This window comes from Myotis lucifugus, unplaced genomic scaffold (assembly GCF_000147115.1).
Source record: "Myotis lucifugus unplaced genomic scaffold, Myoluc2.0 scaffold_1349, whole genome shotgun sequence".
In the NCBI taxonomy this organism is placed as follows: Eukaryota; Metazoa; Chordata; class Mammalia; order Chiroptera; family Vespertilionidae; genus Myotis; species Myotis lucifugus.
The window spans coordinates 9,038-20,764 of NW_005872397.1; the positions used below are offsets into that span (position 1 = coordinate 9,038).

The 11,727-nt window shown below is 60.0% G+C and overlaps 1 protein-coding gene across 1 annotated transcript in view; it reads left to right on the plus strand.

Annotated features, from left to right (window-relative positions):
- The first annotated feature begins 2,716 nt into the window (after positions 1-2,716).
- ST3GAL1 (ST3 beta-galactoside alpha-2,3-sialyltransferase 1) overlaps positions 2,717-11,727 on the plus strand; it is a 21,914-nt gene continuing 12,903 nt past the window's right edge. Inside the window, exons 1-2 of the mRNA XM_023748385.1 lie at positions 2,717-2,787; positions 2,874-2,904. Coding sequence (XP_023604153.1) covers positions 2,717-2,787; positions 2,874-2,904 — 102 coding nt within the window. The remainder of the gene's footprint in view (positions 2,788-2,873; positions 2,905-11,727) is intronic.

Genomic DNA, 11,727 nt, shown 5'->3' on the forward strand with positions numbered 1-11,727 from the left:
TATCCTGATTTAGTGCAGCTCTGGCCAGATTAGGAAACTGAGGCTTGGGATTTGGGGACTTGACAAAAGTCGCCAGGGAGGTCATGGCCCCGAGGGACAGAGCAGCCACACAGCTTGTAATGGCAGAGGCCAGGGTCAGGCTGGGGCGTTGGGACCCTCTCTATGGGGCTGTCCAGCCGCTGTGCTGCCAGACGTGACCCTGGGATGGCTCCACTGAAAGCCGGACCGGGAGCTTGGCGCAGGCCAGACGGTGACGCGCTGCCAGTCTGCGGCCCACGGCTCGCACACGGCGGGCAGGAAACTACCGCTGGCCAGGGAGGTCCGGGTGTGCATTTGCTGAGCTAACGCTTTCAGCCCTGATGGTTGCCTGGCAGCCTGGATGCAGGGATCGACTCTGCCATCTACTTGCTGTGTGACGTTGGACAGATGACTGCACCTCTCTGGGCTCACCTGCCCAGGGAGTGACACCGAGGGCACCTAATACAAGGCTGTTGGGGAGGTTGGACTGGCTTGAGCCACATAAAGTGTTTATGCTCCTATCATAGTTAGTATGTGTTCGCTTTTGTATGTGAAGGGCCCAGCACGTAGTAGGTGGTCAGTGAGGGCAGTCACCCTGTGATTAGTGACCAGAACAAGTCCGCTATGTTCATCTTGCCGCTTTCACAAGGACCACACACTTCACACAGATCCACCTCCCCACGCTCTGGCAAGAATGCCCCGAACCCAGGCAACCTTGCTTTTCTGTTCTTGGTCAGCCTTGGCTCGATGAGAATTTCCCAAACGTGTTTGTCCCTCTTTTAAAAGCCCCAAGATGAGGATTCACTGCCAACATGTGCAGATACATCAAAGGGACTTCGGGTGCTGGCTGACGGTGCTGGCGTCTAAAGAGGGGACGGACCAGGGCTTCCTTCCCGGGCCCTCTGCGGCGGCTGCAGCGGCAGCTCCCCTGTCTACCTCCTCACATCCTGTTTAAAAAGGCCCCCGATTGTTTGCGGGAACCACCCAGTGTGAGGACTCAGGAAGAAAACTGGAGGGCGGTCCCCTCGGAGTCCTACTCCGTCCCCGGTCCTTCCTGATAATGATGGATTTTGTCCTGTGTCCTCTTGCTGCTCTCAGCTCTGGTGGCCACCTCTGGGCTGAGGGCCGCTGAGCCTGTCACATGACACCATCGGTAATGAGAAGACCAGACACTGTGCCCAGAACGTGCCATGTTTTCGAGCCACCTTTTTAAAAAATATATTTTTATTGATTTCAGAGAGGGAGGGAGAGGGAGAGAGGGAGAGAAACATCAATGATGAGAGAGAATCATTGATCAGCTGTCTCCTGCACGCCCCACACCGGGGATCGAGCCTACAGCACAGGCTCGTGCCCTGAACCAGAATCGAACCTGGGACCCTTCAGCCCACAGGCTGGTGCTCTATCCGCTGAGCCACACCGGCCGGGGTGGGAGCCACCTTCCTACCCACTCTCAGGGTCATGAGTGTCCCCACTCTCTGGAGGAGGAGACGGAGGCTCCAGGCGCTTTCAGCATCCGTTTCACGATGCCCAGCAAGGACGTGTCAGGACTGCAGCTGCCAGGACAGCCGGGCGCCCTCCGGAAGCCCACCTGTAGTGGCAGGTGCTCCCCACGCCTCCCGCAGCCCAGGTTGCATGGATGTGAGAGGCACTGTGGGCCGCGATGTCATTGCTTGTCCGTGGCTGATGGCACCTCCACCTGGAAGCCCAGAGAAGCATTTGGAAGGTGGAGCTGTGTCCAGAAGGCCACCGACGCGTTTCTCCGCGAGGCTTACCCTCTGACACTGAAAGGGGGTGTCGGCCGGGGCGCTCCCGTGCGCACAGGGGTGCAGCGGCTTCCCCAGGGACAGAGCCAGCCCAGAGGACATGACTAGAAAGGGACCCTGAGAGCAGCCTCTCAACTTTGCTCATTGGTTGGGTGACAAGCCACTGTCCTCCCGGGGTGACACGATCGGCCTTACTTCCCTCGCTGACCTCATCCCGTCACGTGATCCCTGTGACTCGGCAGCGTTCAGGCTCACAGGGCCCTGCCCCGCCTGCGGGCTGAGTGCCGGCTCCTGCCACCTGTGATTTCGCACCCACTTTCCCCTGATTCCCCTGCCCACGCTCTGGTCCCTCTGGCCCCGCGCTGTCCTTGCCTGGCTGGCTCACTCACTGCCTCCCGCCACCCGCTGTGTGCGGAATGCCGCTGCTCTGCTTCATTGGATGTGTGAGCTTCCAGAACTTGGACTTGATCACCCGTGTGTCACCAGCATCCCCATCGGGGCCCGTCAGCTTCTGGGCCCCCGTGAGCCTTTGCTGAAGGACCGGTGGCTTCCGGTTGCTCCTGCTAAAGCCCCAAGAGGCTGGTGGAAGGGCCTCTCTGATCTCAAACAAGTTCTCTGAGCACCTCCCGCCCCTGCACAGGCCTCTGCTGGGGGGGGGGGGGGGAATGGCTCCGCCCTGACACATGGTCCCCTGGGACCTGAACCTCGCTTCCTCCTCTGTCCGGCGGGAAGCTGAGCTGCCTCGGGGTGAGCCCATGCCAGGGCGGGAGGGTCTCCGCACTAGAGCGCACCCCTCCGACCTACCTAGGCAGGAAGTGGTCCCCGAGAGCTCGCGCTGCAGAGCTTTCATTGACGGTGTGCGGCTCGAACCCGAGGCTCGGGTCCCCTGACTCCCACCCGATGCGGGTGCCGCTGTCTCCTCCCGGCGGCGGAGGATGGGGCTGTCGCCTCAGAGAGCCCTGACGTTGCCCTGGGAGTCTGGGCTGAGCGCGCTTCGGGCTCTCGGGTGAGACCTGCACGCCCTCTCCCTGCGGTGCAGCTGAGCTTTTTTTTCCTTCTGTTTTTCAGATGAAGAAACTGAGGCTCAGAGAGGTTAAGGAGCTCCCCCGAGGTCACACAGCTGGTAAGTGGCGGAGCTGGGATTTGAACCCAGCTCTCTTTGGCTCCAGAACCAATTGCCTTGCTTTGTCTGCTGGGAACTGTGTTGAAATGACCATTCCCCTTTCCCCCACGTGGGGGGCCCCTTGACATGGCGTTTGTGGGGTGTCGTCTCCCCAGCACCGGTCGCAGTGGCTCCCAGACTAGGAAATCCTGTCTAAGCCACAGGGTCGGGCAGTGTTCAGGGAATGGGGTGCTCACCGGGTCACTGGAAAGTCCCGGCTAACCCAGGGGCCCCCTTGGCTGTGTTCAAAGTCACCACCTCGGACCGGACCGCGGGGGAAAGGCGCTCTGCCCCCATGACAGTGTGCAGGCTGCAGCCACAGGCTGTTTCGAGGAGGGTGATTCTTTGTGGTTGAGAAAGTGAGGCCCCTGGCTTCGTGGTAGGAAGGGGAGCAGGGCAGGCGGTGGAGGCAGGGTGCAGCGTGGGGCCCCCCATCTTCCGGTTAGGCGCCCACATGTCTGACGGTATTCTGTCCCTGCCGCTCACGCCCCCTCGCCCGTCACCAGGGGTGCCCGAGTCCCCATCTCGAAACCCACTCTTCTCCTGGAAAGTTTCTTAGAAGCTGTTTCTGAGAAATCTTAGTGGAGGAACCGCCCCCCTAGGTGAAGGGCTGCAGATTAACGGCCTGTTGGTCTCTGAAGTCTTCAGGGGCACCTCGTGGAGTGGGGGCTGGGAGTGGGTGTGGTGTGTGAAGGGCTCTGGTTTCCAAACCACCCTGGGGGTGAGGAGGAAGCCCCACAGCGGGGCTTGGGGTTTCACCCCCGCCTCACCCAGAAAGCTCGGCTCAGCGCTGGCTTCTCCCTGAGCGTGAGACCCACTTTCCAGAGCATGTGAAACCCACTGTTAACGGCAGCTGCTCCCCAGAAACGTGTGGACCGCGCCAGCCCCTGCCCCTCCCCGGGCCTCGGTTTGCCCATCTGTACAGTGGGCTGCGGAGCAGGTACAGTTGCGGCTCCACAGCCCCTTCCAGCCGGGAGGCAGTGAGCCTTTGATGATGCTCATGCAGATCGTGTAGCTGACCAGGCAGAGCCCTTGCAGCAGAGAGGTGGGAAGGGGGTGGGTGACAATTGAGAAAAACAACCCCGTCCGCCCTTGGGTGTCCTGGTCAGGACCAACCCCGAGCCTCCCGCACACCCGGGTTCAAGAACGAGCTGACAGGCCATTTTACCATCCCAGGGAGGTCTCTCCGGGCTCCGGGCTGTCTGGGAACCAGACTGGGAGGGCCCGGTGCCCCCTCCTGCACTGGGTGCCCCACATCCTGCCCAGCCACGGGGGAGCCAGCGGCAGGGCGCACACGTGCTCACCGCCTTCTGGGTGGCTGCGCAGAGGCACGGTGTGGTTTGCAGTATTTTTAGTTTGTTGTTTTTGCAGAAGCCAAGGGAAGTGTGTAACAGGCTGAGCTCCGTGCTGCCCTCCTCGAGGACGGCCGAGCTGCTCAGCCTCCGCGGGGGGCAACGGGGCTCAGCCGGGAGGGGCCCCCTCCCAGCACAGGCTCCAGAGGGCAGAGGGGGCCGGGCGGCCCTGGGCAGGGCTGGTGTGAAGATTGTTATTGAAATCGTCCGATTTTCCACACGAGGACCCTGAGGCCCGGCACGGACCGAGGCCCCCACCTTCCACTGTGCACAACCCAGCGTGAACCTCCGCTCCTGTGTTGGGAGCACTTGTCGCTGCCTCTGCCCACAGGGACGGAGTGGGTAGTGTAGGCTCACAGTTGCTCGTGTGGGAGACAATGGAATAATAATAATAATAATAATAATAATAATAATAATAATGCAAGAGTAACTCGGTTTTGCTTACTCACAGCTGTAAACCTACTGTTCCCGCCGTCTGTCTGTGTCGGTTCGGTGCCTGTCTGGCCCCCAGGCTGGGCGTGCTGGGGGGTGGAGGGATGTGCTTTGGGAGTTGAGATCCCCAGGTTCTAGTCTTGGTGCCACCAGAGACTCGTTTGCCACCTTGGGCGGGTCACCTCTCCTCCCTGAGCCTCGGTTTCCCCAAGGGGCAAAGGCAGCAGGAGAGCGTGGCCCCCCAAGTCCCTCCGTGATGCTGAAACGCCCGGCCCTTTGCCTCCCAGCCGCCCTGCCTCTCTCACCTCTCCCTGATCTGGGACCTGTGGCTGCCCGGCCAGGAACCTGTCTGGGCCCAGAAGGCGTCATTAAGTCTTTCATTAACTGAACCCCATTCGGCCTGGGAAAAAATAATAACCGGAGAGCAGGTCTGCCTGGTTCCCGGGCGGGCGAGCGCCTGGAAGTTTGCCATGGGGAACGCTCACAGAGCTCCTTCCCCCTGGACTCAGCCCGCCTGCCTGCCTCCTCCCCAGGAAACAAGGCGGCCGCCCGGTGGTCGACCAGCAAGCCCCTCTTCCCTCAGCCCCACTGGGCCTATCTGTGTGCCCAGGAAGCAGCCCCCGGGCGGGGCCAGGCCGAGGGCACAGTGCCAGGGATGCCGAACTGAATAAGACACAGTCCGTACCCTCCACGGTCGGGCTCACCCCGGCCGCATTCTCCACTTGGCCGAAATCCAGAGAGTTCTTGCTGTGCTCACTCTCCAGCCATAAAAATGCAAATGTCAAGACACTTTCACCTCTCTCTGTTTTCTGTTTTCCCCAGTGCCTGCCCCAGATTCACTGGTTTAATATGTTCTATGTTTACTAACCAAAGCTAATATCCCTGTTAAAATCAAATCAGATTTCCTTCTGGCCCAGTTCGCGGAACACATCGGAGTCTCCTGTGAATTCGGGGGAAGTGGGGGGCGGGGGGAGAACAGGGAAGTTCCTGGGGAAGGTGGCACGTGGGACGTGAGGTTCACCAGCTGGGACAGAGAGGTCACTCGATCGGCAAGGACCTTGTCTTGATAGTAACATCCGTCAACATGTGGGAAACAGGACAGAAAAGATGTTCCAACCGGGATTCACTTTTTTCTCACTTAAGTTCGCCTGTTAGTGTTTCACGGCGTTGGCAGAAGACATGAGACGCCTGGGTCACAGACCAGGGATCTGATCCCTCACGGCACAGCCGGCGGCATGAGCTTCAGGTTTGTGTCGGCTTCCTCTTTGCCCCGGAGTCCTCGGGGCCCAGCCACGGCGCCCAGACAGATGCCGGCACATGTGATGGGTTGCAACATAGACCAGGGACACTGAGCTGGGGGAATCCATCGTGTGCAGCGAGCCGAAAGCAAGCGTTTCCCTCATGTTTCATGACTTCTTGCTGCAAACACAGCCCTAAACAGTGAAGACCAGTCGGGGCCTTGGATTCTTAGCTCACTGAGAGTGCGAAGGGCTGGGAGACCCTCGGAGGAGCAGCTCCGACACTCGGTCGGTCGGCACTGAAGGAGTCTGGATTTGAATCCCGGGCCTAACACCTACTCACTGTAAGGTGAGGCAGATTACGGCATCTGGACTTCTCTTAGCCTCCGTTTGCTCATCTGTAAAGTGGGACGATACCTCCCTTTCCGGTGATTATTAGAGAATATGGAAGGTCACTCTGCCAGCAGCCCAGCGGAAACAGGAGACCGTCTCTGAGCTCAGGGAGCCGCGTTGCACGGAGAATCTTTTCGGCTGCGCATGAATATATGTGGGAAAACGAAGCAGGGGAAGTGCAGGGAGGGGTTGCTCATTGTGAATCGGGTACAAAAGGTTCAGGGGAAGTCTCTCCTCCGAGGCGAGGCCCGGCGACCTGGCATCCTGAGTTAAGTAAAGAACGTCGCACTATCTGTGTGCAAAGCATTCTGAGTGAAGCTGGAAGCCTGTGCCCAGGTCCCGTGGTTGTCATGCGTGAGGCCGGTGTCGCTGGAGCAGAGAAAGCAAAGGCATAGAAAATGGAGTCAGACAGGAGGCAGGACCAGCTCTTGCAGGCTCCTGCAGACCGTGGCCAGGACCTTGGATTTCAATCCAGGCGTGGAGAAAACCCGCTGGAGATTTGAGCAGGCGAGGGCAGAGCAGAGAACAGTGTGGAGAGGGCACAGGAAGGGAGAGGTGGTGGGCTCCGGCCAGGGCTCCTGCTGTGGGACCAGCTCAGACTGAGACTGAGAGGTGGACACTTCCCCTGAAGAGCTGGGGCTCCTTGGGCTTCACTCCTTACAAAGCGTACGGCCCTGGGCCTCCACGCTCCCATCTGTAAAATGGGCATATTGGTCGATTCCGTGAGTTCACGGGACTAACGCCCTTAGACATGCTCTGAGAGCTATCCTCGGGGCCGAGTACACGGGGACGGCCACTCTCATGGGTTAGTACAGAGGGGGAGCCGGCCCTCACCAGGCCAGAGCTCTCACGGTGGCCTGCGTTCGCTGGCGCTCCTCGGCACGTGTACTTGTGTTTCTGTTTGTACACAAGGGCCATGCGTGGTGCGGTGTGGTCAGGTCGCTTGCCCAAGATCGCACAGCTCCTCAGCGCTGGAACTGCAGCCCCCTCCCCCATCCTCTTCCCAGTTCACACCTGGACCTGCGTCAGCTGCCTCCATCCACTGCTGACCCATGGTGACCCTGAGCAGGTCCTTGCGCCTGCCCGACCCTCTGTCCTGTAAGCACTAGGTGCTGAGCCCCTGTACCTGCTAATGACACGAGGTGGGAGGCGGCTGGGGTGGGGTTCTCAATGGTCTATTTTTGTCATGGTTTCTGCACCCCCACATCGGGGCCATCCCCTTTTTCCCCCTGGGGCAGCTGTCAGCCTGGGCGCTCCAGCACGGGCCTCCCTAAATTCCTGACCACATTTCACGCTTCAAGTGCTGCCTGGATGTCTGCATGCAGCGCCCTCAGGCCACACACATGAGGAGATTGGCGGATTTAAATTCCTTTTGTGCGACTCAGAACCTGAGGACGTCTCCAGCTCCTGTCACAGGACCCTGATCCCCGTTAATCGTGTTTCCTCGGGGCGCTCCTCCAAACCGCCTGCCCTGAGCCTCATTGTGTTGTTGGAACCTTTATTTTCCCTCCAGCTCCTCGCACAGGAGCCAGCGAGAGGGGCCAGGTGAGGAGAGAGGGGTTTGCAAGCCCAAGACAGGCTCTTCCCAAGCCGCCAGCAGGTGTGGGGGCGTGGCAGACAGTCAAGTCTGCGCAGGAAGGAGTGGGGACACTGAGGCCCCAAAGGAGGCGGGCCCGACTCCAGGGGTGTCTGTGCACCCCCTCCAGTCCAGCCTCCGTGCCATCACCATCTGCTGCTCACAGACTATCAGTGGCTCCCCATTGCCTTCACCCCAGCCTGCCCATTCCTACAGGCTTCCCTGACCTGCCCCCACCCACCGCGGCCGCTCTGAAGGGCACCTTCCTTTTCGTAACTGTGCCAGGCGCCCCCATCCCCAGCGCCGCCACCTGGACTTTGGGGAGCTGCTCGGTTCACCCCATTCTCTCTGCTCTCTCCCATCACTGTCAAAGCCCCCGTCTCCACGGCCACCTCCACTGAGCCTTCTCTCTCCCTGCAGTTGTCACCTGCTTGCCACTGTTGTATCTCCAGGGCCCTTGGCGTTCCCTCTGGAGCGGGTCCCTGGCCAGCAGGGATGACAGGTGCGAACTGCCACGCCCCCTCTCGGGCTCCCTCTCCCGGGTGGGCTTCTCTCCGATGCTCTTTTCCGGAGGGTCCTGTGTGGCTGCAGCTGTAGCTGGTCCTTCCCGAGCCGGGAGGAGGGAGGCAGGGCCCGTCCGTCTGGGTCTGAGCTGCAGGAGCACAGAGACCAGCTCCGGGGTGACTCAGCGGGGCTCGGGGTGACTCAGCGGGTGGGGCTCAGCTGGAGAGGGCACCGGACGAGGAGAGGAGGGCCCTCAGCTGGGCCGCACGCAAACCCCGTGCAGGGCTCACGCCCCCCTCTTCGCGTGAGGATGGTCCCCGTCCCTCTCCCAACCCTCAGAGGCCAGGCTCAGGGCAGGGACAAGCCCCACGGGACACCCTCGCTGGGCCCCGCCTGGGCTGGAGTTCCGGCTCCTTGGCAGGTCTCTGGCTGCTGGGCCTCTGTGGCCGCCTCTGAAAGATAGAGATAAAACCCAGCACCAGCCGGCGATTGTCCTGGGCCCCGGCAGTGTGACCAGAACAATGGCTGGCAGAGAGAGAGCCTCCATGAGGCGTCTGTCCTTCCGGTAGCAGATGGATGGATTAACCCTGCTCTGCGGGGCCGCCTCAGCGGCAGGGACGCTTTTAACCTCCATTGTCCAGATGAGGGATGGGACATCCCTAAGGTCACCCGCCAAGGGCACCCACCCCCGGCTGCAGCTGGCCCCCCTCCAGCTCTGCCTGCCTCTCGTTCCCTCTCAGCCCACGTGCCTGCCTGGCTCCTTCCCCGGGGAAGCGCCACGCCAGGGCGGCTTCTCCTCTCTTGGAGTTTGGGGCCGCTCTCCTCTCAGCTCTGGCAGCCCTCTCGCCATGTGTCCTTGGAAGTCTCTTCCCCTTTCTGAGCTCAGCCTCCACATCTGTCAATCAAGTGGGGCAGAAAGGGTGGGTGGGGGTGTTCGTGGGCACCCCGTGCTCGAGGGAAGAGGGAAACCACTGGAAGGAGTTCGTAAGGAATCCCAACATTCAGGGCACTCGCGACGTGCCAGGCACCTCAATGCTTCCCCCGCACGGACTCGGGTCGGACGCGGGTCCTTGGCGCAGCGCAGCGAGGCCGGTGCCACGCTTGCGGAAGAAGAAACGAAACGGAGGCCACGTCTCGGGCGGCCTCACGAGGCGGGGGAGGCAAACACAGCAGACAAGAAGCCGAGTGCAGGACGGCCAGGTCAGCCGAAACCCGAGATCGGAGAACCCAGCCCCGCGGGAGGACGGGGAGACGCATCGTGCTGCACCTTGCTTTTCTCTGAAGGCGTCTGCCAGGACGTAAGGTGCTTGGATCCGGAGCCTAAGAACCAAGCCAAACGCAGCCGCCGCGAGGCTCAAAGACTAGACGGAGCTTTTGGCCATCTCCCAGGGCGGCAGGGGAGATAAGAGAGAGATCACAGCGGGCAAGGAAGAGGCGCCTTGGTAGGCATCCCAGCCATGCGCTGAGAAAGGCGCTGAGAAGGGCTGGGCCTTCTCAGTGAGCGCAAACCCGAAATACCCGGTCATCCCAAGGGACTAAGGTGCAGGCCCAATCATCCTGACCGTCACCGGGACCAAGGTTATGTGCCCCTGCTCCCCCTGCCCGCCAGGCGGAAAAGGCTTCCTCCCGGAATAAGGACCGCCGCAGCCAGAGCCTCTGCATGTCTGCCCTACAACGTGTCTGCATGTACCACGCCAAGGCCAGACCACATGGCCAAAGAGAGAAAACAGACGGTAGAAACAGACCCACAAGTTACCCCAATGTCACAGGCATAGACGCAGACTTTAAAATAACCTGTGGTAGTTCATTGCAGGAAGATAGATGACAAGATGGGGAATTTCATCAGAAAACTACCACTTAGACAAAGAGTACTCAGGTGGAAATGCTAGGCCTGAACGATACAAGAAATGACATGGATGTATTATATGATTCAAACGCACCGGACACAGCAGAAGAGAGGATGCAGGCGGCAGTACCTACCTCAAGAAGTTGGAAAGACAACAGATTTCAAACCCAAAATGAAACGTCAAGAGAGCAGATAACAGAGAGAGCAGGGATTGGTGGAATAGAAGCGTTCGCCATGGCGATGTCGAGACCCAGGAGGAGGCAGAGGGGCGGGTCAGAGTGTGGGCTCAGCCCCCACCTCCCTGTGTGATCTTGCACAGGCCACTTGCCGTCTCTGAATCTCAGTTTGCCATTTCAGGGGAAGGGGCATGAGTACCTGTTTGGCCCAGCTGATGTGAGGATGACAGGGCGGGCAGCGCTGACGTCCCTGTATTACAAGTGCTGACCTTACCGCCGGTCAGCAGTGTTCGCTCCGTCATTTCACCGGCACCCGTGGTGCAGGGGGCTTCACGCGGAGCTGGGAGGGCGACTGTAGGTTTTCCAAGTATAGTGGGGCCTTGACTTATGAGTGTCCCGACTAACGAGTTTTTTGAGATACCAGCTGTCTCTCGGCCGATTTTTTGCATTGAGTTGATAGAGTAATTTGAGTTAACGAGCTCCTTAACGAGCTCGGTCTCGGAACGAATTAGACTCGTAAGTCAAGGCCCCACTGTATTTGAAACAATTCTCTCTTTTTAAAAATATATACATATATATGTATATTTACATATGTGTGTGTGTGTGTGTGTGTGTGTGTTTATTGATTTCAGAAAGACGAAGGGAGAGGGAGAGAGAGATAGAAACACCAATGATGAGAGAGGATCATTGATCCGCTGCCTCCTGCACACCTCCCACTGGGGATGGAGCCCACAACCTGGGCATGTGCCCTGACCGGGAATCGAACCGTGACCTTCTGGCTGAGGGGTGGACACTCAGCCACCGAGCCATGCCTGCTGCACTGAAACAGTTCTCCTAGTGGCAGCTCATTGCCGCCCTCTCTCTGTCACCACTGATCGCTGCTGCAGACGGACAGGGAGCCCCCCCCCCCCCTCTTTGTTTGGGGAGGCGTGGCTCACTTGGCAGCAGAGAACTTGGCCCGTGGAGTCTTGGCCCAGGTTCCATGCCAGGGAGCCAGGGCTGGCGCTCCCCGTGTGTGGCGGGCTGCCCCGCTTAATAGAGAACAGGGAAGTCACGCACGCCTCCTTTCTTCCCTGGGGCCCGGGGCGGGGTGCAGGGGCGTTCTTGCTTTTCCACTGTAGTTCTTTCCAGGGCTTTCGAAAGCGCTAATTGTTACCAGCCCAGGCGCCTCTGCTGGTGGGTGGGAGCCCAGCGGGCACCCCGGCCTGGGAGATGGTGCCACTGGGTCGTGCCGGATGGAGGGAGGAGGCTGTCGCCGTGCTCCTCC